This window comes from Cyprinus carpio, chromosome B14, assembly GCF_018340385.1.
Source record: "Cyprinus carpio isolate SPL01 chromosome B14, ASM1834038v1, whole genome shotgun sequence".
Lineage (NCBI taxonomy): Eukaryota > Metazoa > Chordata > Actinopteri > Cypriniformes > Cyprinidae > Cyprinus > Cyprinus carpio.
Window position 1 is genome coordinate 26,615,313 of NC_056610.1, and position 27,171 is coordinate 26,642,483.

Below are 27,171 nucleotides of genomic sequence, written 5' to 3' on the forward strand. Positions count from 1 at the left end.
AGAAACACATGTACTTAAAAAATATTCCATAACTATATATTCTTGAAATTCAATATTGCTGTATTTCTACTAATATTTCTAATATGCTCCTGTATGATAAATTGCTTGTGTTAAAGGTACACTCTTTTTTTTTTTTTTCTTTTTTTTTTTTTTTGAGGGCTTTTTGCCATTTTTTTCTTCTAGCAGTATGGAGAGAGACAGGGAAGTCAGGAGAAAAAGAGGAGGGCAACATAATTACAAAACCAGTGTAGAACTAAGTTCTCCCTTTACAGCTCTATATGTTTAGTATGTAGGCCGTTAGATATAGGCCATTTCTGAGATGGCAAAATAAAGGCTATGTGTGTGTGTGTGTGTGTGTATGTAGTAGGTGTATGATATAATTAGGTATATACTTATATGACCATGGAGTCAAGCCATTATTGCCTTGTCATTCTATCAATCCTTTCTGAGCGGTTTACTGGACAGACAAAAGAGTACTGATGCTGCTCCTTGAGGGACAGCGAGTGAGGAGCGGGTCAGAAGGTTTCAGAAGGCTCTCGGAGGATTTCACCAAAAAGATCTTTTAGATTTGGCTATTCCCAATAATGACCTACTGGTTTTCTCGAGTTTTGCTGACATGAGGCTGAGTAATTAATGATAGAATTTTCATTTTTGGCGTGACAGGAGTAGGTCAACAACTGTTTGTTCCGGAACAATTAGGACATTCCAGACTTTCACGGAACATTCTTTTTACTTGATCATTATGTTTTTTACTTGAAATACCTCCACCTCCCCCCCCCCCCCCCTACTTCTAAGTGCCTTATAACGTTGGTAAATGCATGCTGAAAGGCATTAATCCCCTGTGAGTTCCTGTCCAATGTGAAACAGTGTAACAGCACATCTCTTTCTTTCCTTTTAAAAATATAAGAATAATTTATCAAACCACAAAATGCGGTTCAGTATTCTCCATGAAGAGATGACACTGAACTACGATTTGCTATTGTATTGAATGGATGTGTACTCGCTATATTGTTTTCCCTTACCCGCGTACCGGGCAAATGTCTTCTTTGCCCGTGTTCTTCCATATACGTGAAAAATCATTGCGTTGTCTTGCCTATCCACAGCGCGTGTAATATTGCTCTTTGTCAGTTAAAAACTATCTATTTTAATTTCTGCTATTAAGGCAGCCGTAAGCGATTCCATCCCTGTCCCACAGCGAGATAGAGCACCACCAATCTGTGAAAGGACAAATACAAAATCAATATTTCATTTTCCTTTCCGTCCTCCTCGGTTGTATTTCGCAGGTCCTTTAGCTGTCTTCTTCTGCATCATCTTACGTCCTTAGGTTTGGAGTATGGCATGCATAAACCAGTTTCCCACGACCCTTTCCTTTTATTAAAAGGACCTTGGTTTCCCTGGCAACTTGCATAGATACTCCTATGACTAGCTTGTTTGTCATGTTTGTCAGCTTGGACAACAATTTAGACTTTCAGTAATGCATTAAGCAGATTGACCCTTAGTTGAAAGTAACACCTTATGAAAAGGGTGTTGATTTGTCGCTGCTTAATGAAGGGATTGTGTCTTATATCAGCCGCAGCTGAAGAACTAACTAACTAGCATATTATCTGAAGATAGTGATGTGTGAAGAACGCTGACAAAATTTAAAAACAAAAAACCCAATTTTGTTTTAGTAATGCAAAACAGACATTAAGCAGATCGACAAAAAAAATTTATTACTGAGGGTGTGCAAATAATGCTCAAACTTTTAAGACAAATGTTTCCAATATGCATTAAAATATGTTTGAACATTCATGTACCTTCAAAAAACACAGTGGGGAATCAAAATAAATAGCCCAATTATGCGGGTTACACAAAAAGGAACATTTTGTCCGCTCTCTCAAGAGCGCCATGTTTCGGTGACACTTGGCGTATATGAGAAGTTCTTTAAAAGATGTCAATTAAATTGATTTCTTCAGTCTGAAGTGCACTTCACACATAATCAAAACCGGTGCGACCTTAGCTGTAATATACATAGACCTGAAGTTTTAACTCCCCTCTGTCATACAACCACCTGCATGTAATCGCAAATTGTGCCCTAAAGCACCATCCCATTCATCCCCTTCATTTCACCAACATCACATGGAGATAAAGGAACTTCAAATCAGCTAGTTATTTGCGAGGGTTGTTACTTGTTCTGTGCTCATGCAGAAATGCAAAATCAAACAACGTAAACAGTACGTATCGGTTATAACACCTTATGCAAGAGATAAAAAAAATCAATGTTAAACAAACTTCTTTTAAATTACTTCAAAGGAATCAAAACTAATATCCACTTCCATTGAATTCATGAAGATTCACAAACAGGGCTGCAGCTTTGGATTGGAATCTTTAACCCAGGCTACAATCCATTGCCCAACCACACCATTCAAACAACAACTAAAAAAAGAGGGGAAAACTAAGCTTTAACTACTATGCATTTGTGCAAAATATTAGTTACATAACTAATAAAAACAAAACAAAAACAAATGAAAAATAAACATGATTAACTGAACGAGGAACATTAATGATGGTGCAAAATGGAAAAGTTCGTACAACATGTCATGCTCACATTCCTACTCCTTGACCCATTTTTTAAGGGGGAAGAGCTTTGAAAAAAATCTGTCTGAACACCAATTAGTCAGCTGGTTGGTAATTGCTAGTTAATTTGGTGCATCTGATTGGTGAACGGAATTGGTTTGGGAGTGCACAGGAAACAGTATTATAAAACAAGGTCCTATACAAGGAAAAAATCTATTAGCGATTCCAGAATGGCATAGTTTATGAAATATTCCCAGCAGGGATTTAATTAATTCATAGGGAATCATCCTGGACAAGAAGGACATACAAAGATAAACAAAAAAACCTAACCACATTTTGCGAAAGGGAATTAAATAAATACCGTGTCCTCCCTCTCCTAACTGTCTATTTGTTTCTGTCAAGTAAGTAAGAAGAACTCTTCCACACAACTGCAAACAAAGCTGAACCACATACTTTCTAGTGTGTACACGGCTATATATGAAACTACTCAGGTAAACATCTTCTGTTATTAGTGTATGGATCTTCGCGCCTAGTTGTTAACATTCTTGAGAACTTGAGCTAACCAGCGAAGAGGTCCCCTTCAGGGCTGCCTGAGTCTCCACATTAACTGACTCCGCACGGTTGGCGTTTCTGATTACTTAACTGCATAGGCCATGTACTTTCATGCCGCTTTCTTCGTATTCTAGGGGAACACTTGACCCTTTGGGCTGAAAGTCTGAGGTCTGATAAGTGATGCAAGGCCACAACAATTTGAACTGCCTGGTGCTTAGACTGTCCTTACCACTTCGGCTGACCTGCTGCAAGTGGAAACACAAAGGTTGTGTGTTGTTCAGTGAAACACCTGCCATGACGTATGAGTTTTCTGGTTCTGCCTTCTAATTGTTCAAAGCACCGGCTTCATATCCTTACGAATGGCCCGAGGAACATGCTATTTTATTTCCCGCTTTAAATTGTCTTGATTAAAGAATTGGTGGTTAAAACAACATAAAAAATAAACAAAAAGCATGAATATCACTGTGATTTTGACCAATATTGTTGCCCAATAGAATGTAATTGAAACACATAGACAAGGAAAGTAACAATGCAACCAAAAAACAGATCTTATTGATGACTGAAATGCGCTCGACTCATGTTTGTAGTGCATCTCAAGCAACTGCATTTAATTTTAGGAAGATTACCCAGATGCAGAGTCATAGAAAAGAAAAGAAAATAAACAAAAAAAAAGAAAAAACTGACTGTCAAAATCGACATATGCTAAAATTGCCATTGATTTTAATTTAGTCTATGGCATGGTTAGACAAAAAACAAAATCACAGAAAAAACAATATTTGAGTTTATACCCCGTTGCCTTATATCGAAAACCACTAAACTATTTTTGCAAAGTTGGTCAGCAATGCATTTGCTTCTTGCTATGCAAATGTCTTGTCTCGCTCTGTAATAGTTGGAGAATGTGTTAAATATATTTTACGTTACAATGCTTAAAAAACAGATTATTTATGATGATGCATATTACCGGATCTTTATCCATATACAATATTCATGAACAACATGGCAAACAGACAAACAACATGGGAAATCTCATTTGGGTCACTGTAAATGTCAGAGAAGCCGCCAAATGGATTCTGAATCTGTAAAATGGAATTGTGAAAAAGTTGCGCTACATTTTCAAAGAACAGATTATATTCTTTCGTTGGTCACATTTAGCGTGAAGTAGCACACCATCGCAAATTTGTAGTTTCACAATGACTTTGTTAGCAACTGCATATGGTTATGTGCAATGTGCTGAATGGATACCTATGGGATCTGCTGTGTAAGGATTTGCACACATACATAGTTTAGAGAGCTGTCGATAGGCGTCACTTTCCATCACCTGCAGGGCCAATGTGTAACACCGGATGTTAACAGTCTGTCTTTGGGTGATCCGGACTGGTCGTTGTGAGACATGATCGTTGTTTACACACAATGCATCGCAAATGCGTTCTTTTTGTGACCATTGTGATTCTTGTCAAGTAGAAGGTCTTTGATTTGTGATTATGCCCCACAGTACAGTACTACAAGTGCACTACTGCACACTACAGTTTGCTGCTGCAGACGCTGTATAGCATATACTGTATATATAACAAAGTGAACTGTCCAGTGAGTGGCGCTAAAAAACGCAGGTTCAATACGGACCCAGGCACGTATTTGTTACAATTGATATAGGACCTTTTTGCTGTGTTCATAATTCAAATATTCGCGGGGCAGGAGTGTTGCTAAAGATGTTGCTCTTTTCGTGTCGGAAATATCCCCCTACACCAAACCCACAACCGTACCCGATAGTGTTACAAATGCAAAAGTGATATAAAAATGCATTTTGGCTGATGCAGCCGTGCTATCTTAACTTCCTTATGCGGAGTTGTGCTGTTTTGTTGATACTGTGGTTTTCATGGGGTTTCGTACCAGAGTTCCATATCGTAATTCCAATTGGCCAAAATCGTACCTGAGCAAACTGAGCAAACCTATTGAATTCAGAAAACCCATGCATATGAAAAACTACTATATGTGTCGACAAACATTCAAATGCATCAGTTTTCAACCTTGGCAGCATGTTAAAAGTGTTTTGAACAGAATATTCCTCAAGTAATTTTGGCAAATTATGCTTTATTAATCCGAAACTGTGGACCGGCAAATCATACTTTGTGTGTAAAGGAATAAAAGTTAATGTGGGAGTTTTACTGGCCGAGGGAGTTCATTTCAACTGGAAACTGCAGTGATTTTGTAGGTAGGTGTACATTTTTTTTTGAGTTTCCCGCCAGAAATGTTAGGATAAAGGGTGCTGCTAACTACATCTGTCTGGTGGATGACCAGACATCCTAAAAAATGCAAACTTTTTTTTTGTCCATGAAATGATATTTTGACGTATCATTTCACTGCTAGGCAGATGCTCTCCATATAACCATGTATGTGAACCATATAAAATCTTGCAATCTTGAATGTATCATTTTTAATAATATTAATATATAATGTATAGTTTTAAATAAGCAAAATGTTTATTTCAAGAATGAACAAATTGGTGTTGATATATATATTCACGAATCGATGTTAGACATTCAAAATTGTCCCTGTATACGAACTCAACCAGTTTTACATGCTGGGTCTCATTTAAACTCATTATATAAAGCAGCCCCCTGTCCACCTTTTACTAGAATACTGAGTGTCAACTTAGTTCCAGTGTTTATGAATTACTAATATGTGCCCTGCAGGCTTTCTTTTTCCATTTTCCATCTATAGCCACAATGAACATGAAATAGAAGTGAGAGATGGAAGCAAATGGGAGAACAAAGAGCTGCTGATTCACTAAACTTTAGTTATTTATTTATATTTATTTACACATCTTATTTTTTGGCTGGTTGTACTCTGCCCATACTGTGGTCCTGTTTTTCAATATATGTTGCAGGCTTTCATTTTTTTCTCATGGTCAAGTGTTTAAGTCGAAAGAGGTGCTAGATTGGCCGTGAGTTGTGTAGTTATTCTCATTAAAACAAATCTCAGCTGAAAGCATCATGCATCATGTTTTGGACTCTATGAACTCTATGAATGAGTGCTTTCCTTGACTGCTTATTAAACTGACTGAATGCACCTGTCACTGTTTTAAACAGCTTTTCCCATTTCAGGGCTCTCTCAATATGAATAAATATTATGACTTACTGACTTAAAATGAAATGTTAACTTTCTGCAAACACATTTTGGCAGATTGGCTTTATGGCAGATTTGAAAAGGTTATATTTTCTCTTCAAATATTTTTATCTTATAACATACAACTGGAGTCTTTGTCGTTTAGCTGTCTAAATTTCTCTTTAAATCATATGTTTAGTTCATACCCTTCTAACCACCCAGACTACTAAGACATTTCTCATATAGGCTCTCTTGATGTTATCGGGAGTGGAGTGTTCTCAGTGGCGTTTGCCCTCCTCCTCAGCTATTTTACTTCACACACTTAAATCTCAGTCTTCCTTTCACAGATGCAGTGCCGGCCGTTGAAATAGGATTTTCTTCATGTAAAGAGCGGTAAGCACTGGTTCTTCTCACTGTAGGTCATGGAACAGGTATGAGAATTTAAGCATGCAAATATTCAATGTCGCCAATGATTTCAGAATAATAATTTTGGGCTGAACAGAAATGTCTCAGCACAATACATCTGATTTACGCTGAAAAGCTGAGTCATTTTAGCCGATTTGATTTTGTATTAAAGCAGCAGTTTTGCTTTAGGGTTCCATTTTTTATATTGGACATCAAGGTGTGACCTAGGACTTTATTATGACACAAACATTAACAAAAACAGCATATAATATTGAAATTCTTATTAATATTCGAATTAATTTTCATAAGTTATTATTATTAATAAATATTATTGGATATTAATACATACATTTTGCATGAACTGCATGAATCGAAGAATATATGCAAAATTATTAATTGGATGCAGGCTGAATGGGAAAGCCAATTTATTTAGATTTTCTAACTACACACCAGAATATATGGTTGTTTTTGCATTATATTGTTTTCATTTTAACTATCTCTGACCATATTTTAGATTTTGACGGGAACGGAAAAATGTTGTGAGTAATTATATAAAAAAATGTTTTTAGCGGCATAACCCATATGTTTCATTTCTAGTACTTTGCTGTACATTTAGTTCATAACAGCACTGCACTTAAGAAATTACTTTAACTATCACCTTCCACACTTACTTTATTATAGCGCAAGCATTTTGTCTTCTTTAAAAAGACATATGCTTCTCTATACAATACTTCACTGTCCGATAAGACACCATATTGCATTATGCATTTGTTGTTCATTATTTGAATGAGGATTTATGTGAAGCTAAATACAATTACGCACTGGTAACCTAACTCCTAACATAATCATTGCAGAAACCTGTAAGCCCAGTGAGGTACATCCCTGCCTTTCTGCCTTGTATTAGATTAGAACCTATTGGTTGCAGGAATGTGCGTCTACAAGTTATCAAGGCACATCAGATTTCCAAGTCTGCACTTAACCATTGCAACCAGAGTGGAAAAAGATGCCTTTACTATAAAACCGGAAAGAGGTTGTTGTTTACATCTTAATATGACTAAAGCACACTTTTTAGTGGGACAAGGGGAAAACAATCAAGCAAAATTTTAGAAACTGGGATTGTGGAAACACATGCTGCTGTAAAACACATTCCCGGTTTCGCTTTTATTTAAATAACAGCAAATTTGCATGTCTAGTTGAATTGAATTGTCTTTGGAGACCTTGAATGGTGACAGGCAAGAGTGTTGTAACAAGTTGTAGAGCAATTTGTGTTGGTTGGTTTTGAGTTCTCAGTGGTGCGATTACTACTTCTGACAGGTCCAAATAAAGACAGATTGAATAAACATGTTGGAACCACATCACATGACCTGAGCAATCCAATCAGATATCAGCAGCATGAATGTGCCTGTAAAACATACATGCATGGATGCATTCAGAACTTAACTCCTTTTGGAAAGTTGTGTTGGCTTTAATAAAACCAATAAGTAGTATTTTTTCAGAATGGCCCCTTTAGCATGAAGTGCTGTAAAATTGCTTTTTTCGATCTGACATTTGAGTGGCACAATAGGCAAATTGCCATTTTATATTACAGCTGGACGAAAAGTGTTTCACACAGATTGAAATGCAGAATTGTGGCCCTGACCAAATTGGCATGGAGTTTTGATGTGTGACCGTCCTCCTTTTCTGTCACACACATCAGCCCCTGGCCGCCCTTCCTCTTATGCCTCAGTACATCCGTTGACAATCTTGCTTTTTGGTTGTTTTTCCATCCACAGCCATGAATCTCCTCAGTCAATATCATTCCTTTTGAACTGCGACGTCTCTCGCAATATCCTGAGCATCTAAATCAATTGTCAGATCAGTGATAAGAATGCAATCAGATCTCTCAGAATTGGGCTTAAAAAAAGACAATGCCCTTGAAGAGAACATAATGGAGAGGAATGGTCTGGCAGTAGTATGAGTGATGTGGGTATTCTGCTTTGTGTTGATAACTAGCAGATTTAAAGATTGGATAACAGTCACTGTTGACACTTCTCTTATCACTGAAGCAACAGTGTCCCACTTTCCTCACACAGAATACAGCAGGCTAGAAACTTTTGCTGTAACTTTTATAAAGTTATTATTTTTTAAAATTATTATTTTAGGTTTTGTTTAATAAAAAAAATGACAGCAATGTTGGGAGTCTTAACAAAAATGGATTTTGAGGAAACTCTAATAGGGACCTGAGGTAGACAGGCTTATGCCCAATTATAGGGCAAGTGATTAGACTTAATAAAACTCTCATATGGAACATTGATCTTTGCGGGCAGAAGTGAAGGCCTTTCAGTCTGACTAAGAGCCAAGGACAGACATGTTCCAGATATATAGTAAATATATCCAGAAAGATGATACGGGATGGGAACTGGGGAAGAATTTAACAATTTAGGTTACTTATTGCTAAATTAATGTACAACACATACCAAATGAATAAATTATTTATTTATTATTATCTTTTTTAATATTTATGAAATGCTACTGACAGAACACTTAACACGTTGCAATATAAACGTAAATATCCACTACAGGTTATTTAGATGTGAAGAGCCATTTATTCAGGAATCAGACTACACTGATTGTGCTATATGTCTTTGAACAGAATCACTAGATAGAGCTGGCTCTTAGGGGTCATTCAGTGTGTAATTGAAATACAATTGCTGTCCTTTATGTTTTTGATTTATTAAAAAGGACCTGCCATAGTCATTCATTCTGGAGTTAGACTAACATGTGCTGCATGTTTATGATTAACTAAAAATATCCTACTCATGAGAATCATTCATTTAGGAATAGGATTGGTTGTGTTTTGTATTTCTAATTTTCTAAAAAAAAAAAAAAATGATGATGGTATGGTCATTCGCCTCTGGAGTTGGACTAACAAAGCTGTACTGTGTGTTTTTGATTCACTAGCATATAAGTGCCCATTTGTTCATTGTCTCGCGCTATTGACTATCAAACAGTAAACAATAGAAAATGTTTTCACCTTTTCTAACTCTACTATTCAAAACGATGACTCACAACCACTTTCTGCAACATTTGTTTCCTGAACTGTTCACTATGTACCTGAAACACTTTCTCTTTCAGCAGCTTCTATATTCCATGAAAGTAAGATAGGAATAACATGATACTTTACCTGAAATTGACCTGATTCAAGCAGAATCTGCACTACTGTACATTGTAGACTACACATTATGCGCAAACAAATCATAATTCAGTCATTGTCAGATTGTCAGTGGTGCCTCAGAGGTCTTTTGGAACACAGTTATAGACCTCATAAATAAAACTCAGTCATGCAAAATGTTTTTCTGTATGACATCCTGGAAGATATTCCTCAGTACCTCAGTCACAGCCCTACAGGGTTTCTCTAATTAAATTTGCTCTCTAATGAACAAGCTGATGTATGTGTTTTTTTTTTTTTTTAACACAGAGCCAAATTGTTTTAAACAACAGAAGATATAAAATAGAAATTTTCTGTCAGAATTAGGTATAGAATCTTTTTGTTGACACATACATCGCACAAGAAGATAAGAAAGATATGTGAGTAGATTTAAATGGTACAATATTAAATAAAATCTACTTAACTTTTTAAGGCAGTGAATAAATCTAACTCAAACCATTTGAGTTCATAGAGTACAGTAAATACAAAGTTCTGTCATGAATGTCTAGATACCGCAGGTCGACAGGTTCTAACTCAATCTGAGATAATAAGGAAGGAAAGGAAGTGACATTTAGCCAAGTAAGGTGAAGGAATTTTTGCTCTGCATTTCACTGCAACAAAGATGGAAACATAATTTGTGTATTTAAACATACTTGTATTTCCATCTCTTTTGCAACAGCTTTGGAAGTGTCTAAAAGGACTGTACCCATATGTACAAGTCATTGGTGTTTGTTGATGTGTTTTTTGTTTGGTGTTTTTTTTTTAAGTCTCTGCATTGGTGTTCAGCTGGGATTAGGACTTGGCTTTATGCAGACCAGCCAAGTTAACACTGACTAAATTAATAATTTCTTTTTGAACCTTGCCTTATGCACAGAGACATTGTCATGTTAGAATAGAAAAGGGGTCAGTCCAAACTGTTGCTATAAAATTAGAAGCACACAATTCCTTAGAATATCACTATATGCTTAAACATTAAGATTTGTACCAGTTCCAGTACTCATGGAAATGACTAAAGTAGTCAAACCTGTTCATTAGAAGTGGGTGCCTCAATACTTTTGGCAGTATAGTGTATATAGATATTGAACATGGTGGACTTTAAAGGCATACAGACATGGCCAAAAATATTGGCACCCTTGGTAAATATGATCAAAGGCGGCTGTGAAAATTAATCTGCATTTTTCATCCTTTTGATCTTTTATTAAAAAAAATCTCAAAAATCTAACCTTTCATTGGATAATAAGAATTTAAAATGAGGGGAAATATCATTATGAAATAAATGTTTTTCTTTAATACACACTGGCCACAATTAACGGCACCCTTTTATTCAATCCTTTTGGAACCTTTATTTGCCAGTTTAACAGCTCTAAATTTTCTCCTATAATGTATAGTGTTGTTTTTGAGGTTTGTGTTTGGATTATTGTCCGGTTGGAGGATCCAAACGTGGCCCATTATAAGATTTCTAACAGAGTCAGTCACTTATTGATTTTTTTTATCTGTTGGTATTTGACAGAATCCATGATGCCATGTATCTAAACAAGATGTCCAGGACCTCCATCAGAAATATAGGCCCACAGCATCAAAAATACAGGAGTATATTTCATTGTACACATGGGGTACTTTTTATCCCTGTGTTCACCAAACACATCTTGAGTGTTTGCTGCTAAAAAGCAAATTTTTCTGACTATAGAAGCCAGTCCTGTTTGAAGTTCCAGTTGTGTCTGATAACTGAATATGCTGGAGTTTGTTTTTGGATGATCGAGGAGAATTTTTCTTGAAACCCTCCCAAACAACATGTGATGATGTACTGTAGGTGCTGTTTGACAATTATTTATTTTTTTTGTTAGGTTTTCTGACCCCAAGACTATTTTCTGCAATTCTCCAGCTGTGGTCCTTGTAGAGTCTTTAGCCACTCTAAATATTCTTTTTTTTGTTGTTTATTAGGATGTTGTAGAAACTCCTCTTCTTGGAGGTTTTGTAACATTTTCTGTTGATTGGAAATTCTCTAATTATTGCCCTGATGGTGGAAATGGGAATTTTCACTGCTCTAGCTCTTTTGTTAAAGCCACTTCACTAATTTGTGAAGCTCAATAATCTTTTGCTGCACATCAGAAATATATTCTTTAGGTTTTCTCATTGTAATGGATGATTAAGGGGATTTGGGCTTTGTTTTCCCTCCTATTTATATTTATGTGAAACAGGAAGCCATGGCTGGATAATTTCATATTCATAATCACCCTGGAGTGCTTAAAATTGTGAATATGAATGGGAATATATATTTCAGAGATATTTTACTCATAAGAATTTCTAGGGATGCCAATAATTGTGTCCAACGTGTATTTGAGAAAAACACTTATTTCATAATGATATTTATCCCCATTTAAAATTTTTACTATCCAATGAAAGGTTAGATTTTTTGTGATTTTGTTAAATAAAAGATCAAAAGGATTAACAATGCAGATATTTTGGCCAGGGTGCTGATATTTTTGGCCATGAGTGTATGTCAAACAGCTATGTATATGGCTGAACGTATGTTGTCTAACCAACAAAACACAATAACAGTAACAATCAACAACAACATATAACAACAGATAAAAAGGGAGAATTTGCTTCCTGTTTGGTAGATGTGTATCTTGTGAACAGTTTAGTACATCTAAAAGCTTTCAAAATTTTTTGTCAAGTTTTCAGATGGTCTGTACAAAATTTGGTGAAGACCAGATGAAAGCTTTGGTTAAAAACATATGCATTTTTAAGGATCAAAATGTCTGAAAATCTAGACTGGAAGTCAAAATCAATTTGATGGTGCAAGAGAGTTTAAGGGAACAACCTGCAAACTGGCATCAAGAATATTGAGAAAATAAGTGCACTGACATTATTACATAAGATCAGACATACTGTGACAGCAAGCACAAAGAATAAAACAGGCAGGACGCTTTCAGGGGATTTACCATGTCAAACATAAGAACATAATATTTAACACATCAAATTTAAAGTTTGAGTTCGACATGTAGTTTGAGAAAGGACTTTGTAGGGACTTATTAGGTCACAGATGATTAATTTACGGACATCTGTGTGTGCTGTTGTGAGCGTGTTTTTGTGGAGTAGTTTTTCTAATCCCCTTGAGTTGAAAATGGCAGCATCTGACCCATTAACCGTAGTCAACCTAATTTTAGTTTTTCTCAGGCAATAGCATAAGTGTCCTTCTTTCTGTCCAGAGGGACCACAATAACACAGACCAAAAGGAGTGAAAAGGGCCAATGAAACAGTTTTTGCATATGGTCCTTTGGGTTTGACTGAGATTAGAGAAATTAGAATATTCCTAATGTTGGCCAGTAACCCCATAGTGTCTTTGGGGAAATTAATAGAGTTACAAAACAGACCACAGTCTCAAATTAGGTCTCCCTTGGCAGAAGTGGGGATTCTGTTTTGATGGGTGGCTTTATGGTTAGTGCACAGCCTTATAGTCCTGGTTTTAAGACAGTCACTTGTTCAGGTAACTTCATATGTTTGTGTTCTGACTTTTTTAGAGAAAGACTATGGGGAAAAAAGAGGACAAAAAGTTCTAACTAACAATTAAGAATCAATAAAAACATCTCTCCCTTGTCAATTTGTATAATTAGTGCTATCATCCACTGTGATTTTCATGCCTAGTGTGTTTCTCAACACATTGTTTATTGGCATGATGAATGTAGGATGGATGTGACATGATGGATATATCTTACCTACTCATTTCCCTCATGTCACAGGGTTAACAGCTTTTCTAGAGATGTTTTTCTAGATAACATGTGCTTCCTGCTGTGAAGAGAATACATGCAAAGTATCTTAGTTCAGCAGCATTCGGTTTCATCTTATCCTCAGGTACATTTTCTCTGATTCATCCAGTTTCTTTAGTTCAACCTCAGATTGCCTAACAATGTTTGGACAGCAGAGTTATATGCAAACCACTTAAATTATATGTAATTAAATTGTCTTTCAAAGTGTATAAAATATACAATTTCCTAAGAAACACTGTACTTAGCAGTGTGAAAAAATATAAATTTAAATATAATATATATGCAATTAGATAAGTCTAAATACAACATCAGAATACAAATCAATATTCTTTATTCCACATACATGTATTTTTTTTCTTTTACCTTGAACTGTTTACAATCTAAATGATTCAACAACAAAATGAGAAACTACCACAACAAAGTCAGAATTTCTTACTAGCGAAGGAAAGAAAAATAATTATTAAAAAAATGAATAATGGTAGATTGACTGGAAATGGAGACATTTTGTATTTTGTATCAGATGAGGGGTTAGAGTCACAGAAATGGACAAGAGCACAACTAAAAATGGTGTGTATTAATTAATGTGTATACTTGCAGCAAAATCATAGGGGAAAAAATCATGAATTTAAACCAATTGAAAATCTTCACCTTGTATTATTGTGTTTGAACGTAAAGGCCTTTGCTAATAAATAATCTCTCTTCTTTTTTTTTCCAGATTATAAACAAATATAATATTCTTCATATCAGGAGAATAACTTGGGGTAGACAAACTGCACACATGTTCCCCGGAGTAACATTTCACACCCGCTAAAGCCCTTTGTCCTCCATCCTCAAACAGTTTGAGTAGCGAGACGATGGCTTGGTCACACAGTATTTCCTTCGAATCAAGGCCTGTTCAAATTTTGGCGGTCATTGCATTTTGTGAACAATGCAACAAAAGAAAGTGTTTATACATGTTAACATACACATACATAACTGGGCATTACGTACATATATGCAGGATAATGAGGGAGAGAACAGATTCCCGATCATCTGTTAGTCGCAGTGAGAAAGCATGTACGAGCCTCGGCAAATAAGAGTAATACTTGAATTTTACAAATTGGTTCTGTACACAATTTGTGTTGGAGTGTTGGTGAACATCCCCTCTTACCAAGAGGGTTTCATACAAATTGAAAGTGGTTCATTATTGACACATATTATTCCCCTTGCGCATCAAGTGAAGTCTAAGCTTAACCAATACCTGGACTGAACCTTAGGGACTATTGAGTTTCCCGGCATTGGTTTTGAAGGAGTCCTGTTCCAGGTAGCATTTGAGAAACAAAGATCATGGTAAATTCCCACTGGTATTACTTTCAATGTCTTAAATCATTTTCATGTTAAAGCGACGTGGCCCAGCACCCTGGTCCACCTCCTCAGAAGAGGTCCCATTGGACTTTGAGCGTGGCACGTACTCAATATCAATGTTGTTTTTATGTTTGCCTTTTCCTCGACTCCATACAAACAGGAGCAGGAAGCAGAATAGAACCACTCCTAGGAATGTGAAACAGCCCATGGCTGTAGAAACTAAGATAGTCTTTAGGTCCAAGCCAAGGTCAAAATGGGTCACATTGGGGAGGGTGGTACCATTGGCAGTGGCATTGCTTGTATCCATGTAATGCTGGGTCCTGTTGGCATACAGCGAGCCCAGACTTTTCACTGCCAGTGATACCATAAGAGTGTCATTGCCTGCCGTGTTGTTAGAGGCAAACATATACACACCGTCATCCTGAACCTCTGCTGCCTTGATATCCAATGAGCCGTTGTTGTGGACTATCACCCTGCCATGGCTCCTGTTGGTCAGGTGCCTCCGGCGTGGGGTTACCCAGGAAATAGTGGGTCGTGGGGAACCCTCTGCGCTGCAGGGTAAACGGGCTGACTGTCCCTCCTCCACGGACACCATCTGAGTCCGGTTTTCTCGGATTTTCGGCTTGGTGCAGGTCACGTAATAGGATAGCAGGGTCTCTTTGAACTCCTTGAAGGGGCGTCCGTGAATTCCTCCGGGAGTGCTGCATTCAGGCTGGGTGTCACCAAAAGAAATGGAATGACGGCTTTGCAGCAACCACATGAGTCGGCAATCACACACCAGAGGATTGTTGTTGATCAACAGCACCTCTAGGGCCTCAGGAGCATGGAATACACCCCTCTCCAGGGTATCAAGGCGGTTGTGGGAGACATTTAGCGAACGGAGCCAGCGGATGCCCTGGAAAGCATATGGTTCGATGGACAGCAGTTGAGACCCAGCCAACCTCAGCTCACGCAATCGCACCAGGTCCTGAAGCAGGCCACCCTCCACCATCCGGATACGACTGTAGGAGAGGTTAAGGTGTGTGAGGTAAGGCAGGTGGCGAAGAGCCTGGTAAGGGAAAGTAGACAGGTTGGTGTTGGTAATAGAAAGCGTGGTGAGGTTGAGACCATGCAGAGAATTAGCAGGGACCAAATCTAACGATGGCCAGTTGTCGATCTCTAGGTGACGGAGGTGGAAGAGCTTCTTGAAGGAGTAGGGGTGTAGAGAGCTGATACTGAGGTAGCGCATATGTAGGCTCACCAGGTTGTGCAGGTGGGACAGGGCATCTGTGGGCACCACCGTCAAGTTACAGCGCTCCAGCGTCAGGCTCTCCAGTGACAGTAGTCCACTGAAGGCCCGATGGGAGATGTAAACCAGCTCATTGTCTCCAACTTCTAATGACCTGAGGTTCCGCAGGTCCTGGAACATATAGTCCACCAGAATGACAACTTTGTTGTCACTGATATCCAGGTTTGTCAGGTTGGAGAGGCCGGAGAAGACACCTAGAGAGAGGAGCTTGATACGGTTGCTCTTTAAGCTCAGTGTGTGGAGGCTGTAGAGTGAGTTGAACGCTCCGGGCTCAACGTAGGCAATGATATTCCCACTCAGGTCCAGTTCTTCTATGTGTGGATAGACAACAAAGTCATCAGGGTTGACGGCCGGAATGCGATTCTTGCTGAGATCAAGGATTCGTGTCTCAGTTGGGACTCCATCAGGGATAGCGTTGTAGCGCTTACGGTGGCAGATGACAGAGCGGCTCTGGGCGGAGCACTCGCAGCGAGCGGGGCAGGCCAGAGTGGAGCCCACGAACACGGCCACCAGGGCCAGCCCCAGCAAAGGCTGCCAGCAAGACACGGCTGTGTGCAGCATGACTCGATTCAAACAGTCCACCATACTGTCATGGCTCTGAAAGAAACAGAAAAACAAAAAGTTAATATGTGAACTTTATTGCATAGAAGCCATAAGTAATATACAGTTAGCATCTTTAGCAAAATAACAATAAAAAAATATAAATAAGGTACTTAATCCCATTTATCAATACTGGTTAGTGTCTTGTAACATTATATGCACAACATGGATTCACCTAAAAATGGCAGGAGACACCACTCAATGGACTTGATATAAATTTGTTTGTATTGCACATAAAAAACTAGCTGATCAATGTAGCCATGCTCATACAAATGAACACTGCCTCAGTTCTTGCTTGTGGGTTTGTATGTGCATGGATTGATTCTTTATTGTTTTTCACATGAATTCACAGCCCTACGGGTGTCCCTGCTGTTTTTCTTTCTCAGTTTGGTTCAGTACTTTTGAACATTTGGACTTTCTCGCCATTGCATATCTGTGTGGTTTTGCAGTTTTCCTAAAGCTGCTTTTTAAATCAAAATCATTTCACAAAAATCTATTCTCATTAATAGTAGTACACAGCATTATACCTATTTAAAAGAGCTGTTCAAAGTAATTTTTTAATTCATATTCATTAAATGCTAATTTAATTATAAACATTCATAGAGTATTACTTAGAGAACAAAGACCATAATTTACACAATTAACTTAATTAACTTAATACATTCTTAGTTTCAAAGTGGACAGCAGCATAAATTATTTTGGTGTTTGACAGATTTTGTTCATTATGTCTACAGAAAAAAAAACATTTGCTTATCGGATTTAGCCTTGAACATAAAAAGTTTGGCTTTATTTTTCCTAATTTCCCTTAGAACTTTCAAAGACTATACATCTACATTAATCATTTGTACAGCACAAACATATACAGACACAAGACAACCAAGGATTATAGTGATTTCCAAACTGCACTCTGGTGCATCATAAATATAAATAGTTGGAGGGCACAATCCACTGGTGCAGACATTACAGATGCAATTATGTAGATTATTACAAAGGCGGAAAAGATGAATAAATGAGACCTCAGAGGTTAATAAAACACATTTACTGCTTTTTTAGACATTCACCTTAATATGACCTTTGTGCAAGACTCAAAAAACAAATCATAGAATCATATAATTTCTGTCCTGACATAAACACTCACATAAATTCAGAATCTATGTATGTGAGCCCACCTCTAAAAGAGACTCTGACTGCATTTGAAGCCAAACACAATAGCCAAGTGACAATGAAACGTGCAACTTCTTGTTTTTGAACCACCTGTACTGTTTATTTTAAACTTGTGACCTTGATGTTGACCTCTTTCTGTTATCACTCTTACCTGTTGCTAACGTTTGTCAGATATTATTCTCAGACCTTCATAAAGCCTTTGATTTTAAAGTCAACATGAAAATCAAAATCAACCTCTTTTACTTTCTGTGGAACTTGGTGGTCTTCATACTCTTCAAAATATAATAAATTGTGTTATGGCTCATGAAACAACTTCCTAGAATTCTTTGAAACAACCTTACTTCTTGGCTGATATCTTGTACTTTTTTAACCCACCCTCTTACTCTACCTGGCTTTATTGTGGTGACAACCACCTGATGGACAAAATAAAGCCCCACCCTCAAATAGTTCTAATTGAATATCCAGTTTAAACTGGTGATAGATGTGAAATTTGTGTAAAATTATTTACTGTTGAATTTAGTGTTGTTTTTAGTGTGATTACTCTTCTCTCTTGTTTGAGGAGGTATTTTTTTATTTTTTCTCAAATTATTTTTGGGCTCAGCATTCTCAGCATCATGTGAAAAATCTCACTGCAGTCAAGTCACAGTGGTGTCTGCCTGTGTGCATCAGCAAAAACAAGCACTCACACATGATGCATGTGGAGACACTTTCATAAACATCCTGCAGTGTGACTAAGTGTGCATGTTTGTTTGATTGTTTATGTAAATATGCAGTTTCACATGAAGTTTGCACTTGCACTGCATCTGGTATGAACTTACTTTGAATTGTGGGATGTGCTTGTCAATGTTTGACCTCTAGAGGGCAGGTTTGCATAATAGGGCAAGTTCAGAAAACAAGGACATAAGTAATAACCGATTTATTCAAACGGAGTGCGATTATTTTAAGTGTGTTCATTTGTAAATTTATACAATATTTAAATTAACTATAATGTTAATTTGAACATGAGTTTATGAGAGCTAGATTAAAAATTAACATTTTCCTGCTTATTTGTAACCTGTGCACTGTAAATTCTACATAGGAAATTACAATACAATAAATTAAGACAATATATCATCTAAATGAACATTAAAAAGAAAAAACTTTGCAGCCTTCAATGAACAGTACAAATGAATGAATGTCAGGAATGCATAATGAACTAGAGTTTAATGACGTAAGCATAATGTTTTGTTCCTACGCATTTGGCAAAGATAAAACAATGTGATGTTCAAGTAGAAATGAAAAAAAAACTCAACGATGAGTAGTGTGTAAGTGTGTGGGTGTATGCTGGTGGAGCAGACAGATTGTGAAACAGGTTGTGGAAAAGTGCACGGGCACAGCAGCTCATCTGGTGTGTCATGGGCACCACACTAAATTTAAAGAGAGAGGAAAAAGAGGTGCAGAAACCCCGCAGGCACCAAAACACAGCTTGGTCGAGTTTAAAACATGTTTATGCACTCTCATTATATGACAGAAGACGTATACATAGGTCTAAATATTGACAGTAGTTTACCTCTACCCAGAGAATGACCAGTGAAACACAGCAAAAACAGAAAAAAAGAAGAAAAAAAAAATATTACAGTGTTATAACTGTTCCTTGTTTAGACAGAGTGTCTGTTTTGCCTTACCAAAATATATGCTAATCATCACAAAAAATGAATTTGGTGTCCTGTTTATTTCTGGCTTTATTAGCGTTGCCATGCTCTGAAACTAAACAGAATAGGAATAAATGAGACAGTATGATTAGACGAGAACATATTCTCCCTTATAGTAAGCCTATGTTTAGATTCCCACAATGAGCAATTTGAAGCATTAAGCTTGTGTTGACACGCGTCTCCAAGAGAGCAGGTGCTCACAGTGAAGAAACGCAAACATGACATCACCCTGTTTGTATCAGGAGTCATATTAGATGACAAAATTAGTCTTTCTTCCGCTAACATAAACATACACGTAGAAACTGACAGACCAATGTAAACAAACACGTATTTACACATCCAAAGACACTTCACATTTAATCAGCAATTTGTACCTAGGTTAACCTTGCACTGATCTTATTGGCTATGTCCCCCAAGCTGAATATAGATGCTTCTTTGCTAGCTATTCAATACCGTATTGATCGCCACTAGCTGGGAGAGTTATATATGGAACCAACTGGTCTTTTGTCAAATCCATACAACACATTTGTTCATGACTCATGCCTCATGATAATAACGCATTTTCAAATCTCAGGGTGGTTTGGATAGGCTAATTACAGCATTCCACACAATGGTTTTGGTTTGGATGTAATTTTGTAACGCTATAAATATAATGCTATTTAAATAAATAAGTAGGATTGGGTGTGAATTAATCCACTGGGTTTTGATTGGATGAAAAGTTCTCAGTATCTCTGCTGAAAAAAAAAAAAAAAAAAAACTAAACTGGTCTTAGCTATCTTAAAATGATCTCCCAGCCTGTCTAAGCTGGTCTTCAGCTGGCCTACCTGTTCTCCCAGACTGAAAAGTGCTCAAAACCCTTTTAAAACAAGCCAACAGATCACCAAGCTAGGAGTCAAGCAAACCAATTTGTACAAACTAGTAAAAGGTATTTCCTCGACAGGAGAGGTTGAAAAATAAGAAGTATTGGTGACATCAGCTGAAACTGAAAGTCATTATGATTAAATTTTACGAAGACAAACATTTTCTTTTGGCTTTGGAAAAAAATGCAATAATTAATCGCTCACAAGATTTCGCTCACAATTGCTTCATAATAACATGTATAAAGAAAATAAATAGGGCCAATTTTCATATCATAACTTTAAAGCTTGACATAATCAGTGCATAATAAACTAAATAAAGTCTATAAAATATCTAACTTAACCTTTTCATGAATGACATGTTCTCTTCAATAAGTGATGATGTGTTTTGCTTGCCATTCAATCTGCAAATTCATTTTATTTACTCTTCTATGTGCTGACATGTGAATGCATGCCTGTTACAGAGATAGGGAGAGAAAGATAGCATTTAAACACCTGGGACATGCATTTTGTCCCGACTGGGCTGTGATCGGCTTAAAGTGTGTGAATGGTTCTCCCTGGCTCTGTCAACCAGACTAGAACCGAGTCTAATACCCTTACATGCACTCTCCAGCATTTTCCGGTCTTTTGCCCTGGCAGTTTTAGGCTTTAGATAACAAACTGGACTCCTGTGCAATCAAGCAACAAATGTCATTTTAAGTCAGGATGTGCTCTATCTCCACTCACAAACTATCTTGGTCCTTCTGATGTGGACCACCTAATATGATGGCCACACCCTGCAAGAGCCCTGTGGATATATTTTGTTTACTTCACCATTAAGAAAAGGCTTGATAGTTACATTATATCTTCAAATGGCCTGGAGTGAACATGGCAAAGCTCTGGAAAAATTACACAGAATTTAACATAATCATGCGCAAAGAATGAGGGACAGCGTGTTTGCATACATGGTCACTCCCATATATAAAATATTAATATATATTATATATTCCATAATGCTTTTTACACAGTGGTTTGCTAAGACTTCACTTAAGGAAACTGTAATGCCAGATACTTCTCAGTTGTTTTTTTCACTCTCATTAGTGCATATACACAACACACCTGCCTCAGCTAGACATGAAGCTTTAGAGAAACAACCACCTCACACAAACAGATGTGTTAGAAGTACAGCCTAAAATAGCATGTGTTTTTTTTGTTCCCTTTTCACACCTTTATTTTTTTTAGAAGACAACAAGTTAAAACAAAGGCAGTGAGATTTCCATCCTGGTGAGCATAGCTTGTTTGCTATATGCTTACTCCAATACAAACACATATGGATTTCACAAATGATGTTCTGTTGTTCTAGGTTAAAATATTGTAGTAAACATAATCAGCATTGGCATGGATGTCTTCGTTTGCCAGCTCTGTCCCAGCAGTAAGCTCAGTGTTCACATCAATATAATTGTTAATGTTATTAAATCATTGCTTTATAGTAATGAGTCTCATATCTTCCAACGATGCTACCCTGAAGGAAAGATGTAATTAACTCAGAGGTTAAAACCGAGGAAGGGTGAATATCTAGCCCTTAACATGTTAGTGGGCTTGTGTGATGTCATCACAGCCACTGGTAACGAGGAGTCAAAGAAGAACCCCTCAAAAGTTTCTTGCAGCTCATCTGTAAGGTGAACTCTGGAGATCATTATCAAAATGTCATCATCTAGGCTGAGAACGGCTACAGCAGATTTGCAGTATAAGGACATTGTGATGTCACATCCATTAGCCACTTGCTGGAGGTTCAATAATGTTAGCATTTGAGAAACACTCCAGCAGGCTGTTAAACACCACATGCAGTGGTTCAAGGAAGTGCACAGGAAACCCCAGTGGCCCCTTGACCAAAATAAATCCATTTCTCCTACTATTGATTCAGATCTACAAAAGTGAGTTTCCACACATAATCCAATCACAAACACCTCTGCACATAAACTGAAAATACCAATACCAGATTGACTAATGCAGAAATGACAAGTTCATCGATTCCTACACAACCATTTAATGCAGTTTGACTGACAGGCCATGGGGAATGCCTTTTAATCCAAGATATCCTCAGCAAAAGAATAAATTTTACTGGATTTTTTTTAGCGAAATGCTTTTGTAAACACAAATATATGTTTTCTAATGTCTGTGTTACTGACCCTTTACTTTTTAAAACAAAAAATAATCTATATTTTAAATAAATAAATGAATGAATAATAAATGAATAAATACATAAATAAAATACCAAGCCCAAAATTTAGAACAGTATTTCATACTGCTACTACTAATAAAAATAAAATTATACAACGAAAGCATGTCAGTATAAACACAATAAACACAAACACACACACACACACACACACACACACACACACACACACACACACACACACACACACACACACACACACACACATATTTCTTAATAGAACAGAACTGATGGGATGGTAAACTGCATTATTTTTGATGACTCTGCTTTTCTAAAGCTGTCTCTGACCTGGAGTTTGATTTATTTATCTGTTTTGTGAGGTGAATTTCATACTGGGTAACAAAAAGCCCCGAAGAGCAATTTACAGTTTTTCACCACCCCTTGTGAGGGGCTCCAATTGCTGCAGCAGCACAATTGGCTGCCCCCGCTGAGGAACTGAGGTGGGATCAACATCTCTGACTGTGAGAATCAAAGGCAAAATCTGAAAACCCCACTAATTATGCAGCGACCAACCATACACTTCACACAGAGCTCATCAGGAGGAACGAGCTTGCATTAATTAGTGATAAAGCAATAGAGGAAGAGACACGCTTCTCTTGTTTCTCTCACCGATAGCCCTTTGTTAATAGTGCAGCCAAGAAGTAGAGTGAAACTCAACTGCCATTTCCTTACACTCATTCTTTCCTTACTATCCGGTTCAGTTAAGCCTTCAAAAAGTGTTTTTTTTTTATAATAAAATTTGTTCAATTTGTTCATTGTGTCAAGCATTATTGCATGTTTCTTAGTTAATTGTTTTAAATAAATAGTTCCCATGAAAAATGAATTGATGAAATTAAAAAAGAACTGATCGAGTCTAGCATGCATTCATATTTAGAACTCAAAAACAGTGCATCACGTTTGGCTACAATACCTTTTTGGCGTCAAAGCACAGATTTTTCTTTTATTTAATACATATTTGTACATTAAATCATTATAAGACTTAGGGATAGGGCTGCAACATCTATAATCAATCAATAAAATTTATAACAATCGATAATGAAAATAAGAGACAACTGATCTGGTTATGAATTAATCATGTTTGTGTGCAAACGCTAGACACATCACTTTACAGTAGTGAATTTCTGACAGAGCTGCTGTGGAAAAGTTGCACAAACCATGCTATCCTTGTCATAAGAATCCTTTATATTATTTCTATAAGCAAGTCTCTACTAAACTAAGACTTAATTCAGTAAATTATGTGTGCAATAATTCTGACTAATATAAACATTTTATGTTAAATATAGGTAATAAAATGCTACACAAGCAATTTAATTTTATACACTGAAACATCTTCCACTCTTTCAAATTGCTAGTAATTTACACAAACAAGTACAAAGAACCAGCAAATAATATTTCAATTAAATGCAAACTTTTTAAGTAGAAAAGCTATATAATTTCTTGTAAAATGTATTTACATTGAACAGATTCAGGGAAAAATGACTAATATCAATTTAAAACAGAAGATGCTATAAACATAATTTCTAAATTTGGCTCAGTATGTGGAGCTAGAAATCCTCAACCTTTTTAAAATAACAACTAACTCAGCCTTTAAACCCTACAGGTTTTTAACATAGTATCTCATTTCATGTGGTGAGATTATTGAACTTACTTACATTTATGCTCACGGCAGAGCTTTCTTTCTATAGGGAACTACACTTAAGCAAAGTTCCCTACAATATTACTCCTTTTTTATAAAGAGCCCTGCTGTGAGACTTGGAGGCAGAGTGAGGCTGAAACACATTTGTAGGTTTGTCTCTCTAGGAAGTCCTAAACAATGAGAATGAATGGCTTCTGGGAGCCATTCGACCACCATTCAAAATGATAAAGTCATAAGCATATTTTCCTCACGGTTTGCTCAGTGTAATGTAATTTCATAAAGTTAATGTGTTACATAAAAAATGCTGTTAAAAGAGGATACATCACACAGTAGCAGCTGAACTGGGTGGAGGGGAGCCAGATAGAGAAATGCAGAGTGCATGCAATATACTTCTGACTTGAATTACCTTTTAAAGGTAATAGTCAACACTTGAATGCTTGGCACAGCTGGACCAGCATCACAGGCCCCACACAAGTCACCTTGCACTCTGTTCTTAAATGCATTGCTATAGTGCAATTTTGGAGTGTAGGGCCTCTTATCAACATCATGGCTTTCTCAGTGCTCCTTGAGAGAGATATCTTCGAGATACAGAAAGTACAGGAAGGCACTTTCCACACACTCTGGTGTTCCTGTGACTTCTGCTAAAGTAGTAGAAGATCAAATCCAATGTTTTATTGTGAGAACTTTATATATTTGATACATTAAACCTGACTATAGCTAAACGGATGGTTTTAAAGACGTCTAGAGCCTGCATTATTTTTTCTTTTCGGTATTATTATTAGCAATATTGTTATTATTATTTAAATTTGTATCTTTAATTTTATGATTAATTATATAGATTAAAAAAACTGACAAGCACACACACACACACACACACACAAAAAGAAAACAAAAAAAGAAGAAGCTTTAAAGCATATTCATATCTATAATTTTTTTTGCTAGCGTTTTTTAAAAGGAGGAAAATATGTGTAATCATGTAGTAGATAATAAAGCTTCTTAGGTTGTTGATGATCATTTTTTTTATGTTGGTCATTAAGTTGTATCCTCAAAGAGTTGTCCTATAAACAATGAAAAATGAAGATATAGGTGAGATGAAGGCTAGAACAATTGTCCAATGTTATAGCATCAGCGGTTATGCCAATATTTCCTGAAGGTATTGTAAAAGCTGTTTTATAATTATAGACAGTAACAAAGCCAGCCAGCATATCCAATACTTCAGAAAATCTAAAAACAGAGAGGAAGCAGATGCCTTCTGTTCTCAGCGTGAATACATTTGGAGTGTCAGCAGGAAGCAACAGCAAGCGTGTGTGTAGCCCGTGTGGTCTCAGAGAGGCTGGGGCCGTGTGGGAAGCTGAAGTGTGCGTTATCAAGTCAATATGCGCACACTCACTCGCTCAAGAGCTTTAGTCATGAATGTGGGATAGACTATATTAGGAATACATCAGGGGTGTATGATCACAAACACTTGACTTTGCCCAACAAGAGTGGACAGCACATGAAACTGACAACCTCCCCACGTCCCAGAAACAAAATAGTACAGACCTGATTTGAATGCAGTTAGATTTTGGAAAGTTAGATAATGACAATAAAGCCTGTCATATAAAGCATTCTCCCTTCCCCTAGGATTTATGCATACATGTGAGAAGAATATCTTTCAAATGACATCTTGTAGAGTATGAAATTACATTTCCAAAGGAATGCACTGCAAAAATAATGAAACTAGAGGCATCAAGCATTAATGATGCTTCAAAACAACAGCTCTCAAGTTTGTCTCCTCAAAACAAAGCACCAGCTCCATCTCTCTACCTCTCCCACATCCTTTACTCAAGACTAAAATGAGAAACAGCCAGTTAGATATCCAATCCCAACCAGAGCCATTATCATCGCTATAAGAAGTGCAAATATTCAGAGAAGCTCATAATCAAATGAAAGAAGCAGCATACCAGCCTTTTTCGTCTCTTCATCCTGCCCGAGCAGTGCCTTTGACAAGCTCTCACTAGTCCCAGCTGGAATCCAGCTCAAACACAAAATGGTCCTCCATCTCTCTTCTATCTATCTATCTATCTATCTATCTATCTATCTATCTATCTATCTATCTATCTATCTATCTATAATTATAATATAAAGAAAACATAATAATAATAATAATAAAAATTAATTTATTACATTTAAGCTTAAGTATTGAATGCATGCCGAAAACCTTTTTTAAACCATATAAACATTATTTATCTGATAGAATTTAAATATTTTCAGGGATTCATGGTAAGCCTCTTTAATAACATTAGGAGTCAATGGCCTTCTTAGATTTATGATGTGTCAGGCTGAAGTGGATGAGTGTCTTGTTCATCTTTTTTTATGCATGTTGCTGGCATTAGAGACACTCTCTCTGCATATCAGTCACTTAAACAGAGATTAGCATTTCATTTGAGAGCCATTACAGTAAATAAGTTAAATGTATTCAAATATAGTCCATCACATCCATGAGACAGCTGTTTTTTTAATGATCCATGAATAATAGATATTAATTGTATCAGTAAGCCACATGTCTGCGGCTTTGGATAATGCCTGTAAGACCAGGTCCATCATCTAATCTTTTGATCTGTTATGTTTTTTGGAGAGTGTGTTTTTTGTCAAAGGAAAGTGAAAGAGGCATAGGGATTTTGGTGCTGAGATGACAATGACAGACAAATTGCCCTGTTGTCTAATGACATCTCATGTGATTCTTCTGCATAAATTTGTGGTTGATACGTTACAGCACATAGATTGCTGTATTTTTTCTAATGAGGGTTACTAAGATAATC

The 27,171-nt window shown here is 36.8% G+C and overlaps 1 protein-coding gene across 2 annotated transcripts in view; it reads right to left on the reverse strand.

The window, feature by feature from the left end:
- Positions 1-13,886: 13,886 nt before the first annotated feature.
- The window catches only part of LOC122139671 (leucine-rich repeat and immunoglobulin-like domain-containing nogo receptor-interacting protein 2), a 236,827-nt gene continuing 223,542 nt past the window's right edge, over positions 13,887-27,171 (reverse strand). For both annotated transcript variants that reach the window (XM_042738779.1, XM_042738778.1), the window contains one exon: positions 13,887-16,801. In XM_042738779.1, the coding sequence (XP_042594713.1) occupies positions 14,933-16,789 (1,857 nt within the window). In that variant the 5' untranslated portion in view covers positions 16,790-16,801 and the 3' untranslated portion in view covers positions 13,887-14,932. The remainder of the gene's footprint in view (positions 16,802-27,171) is intronic.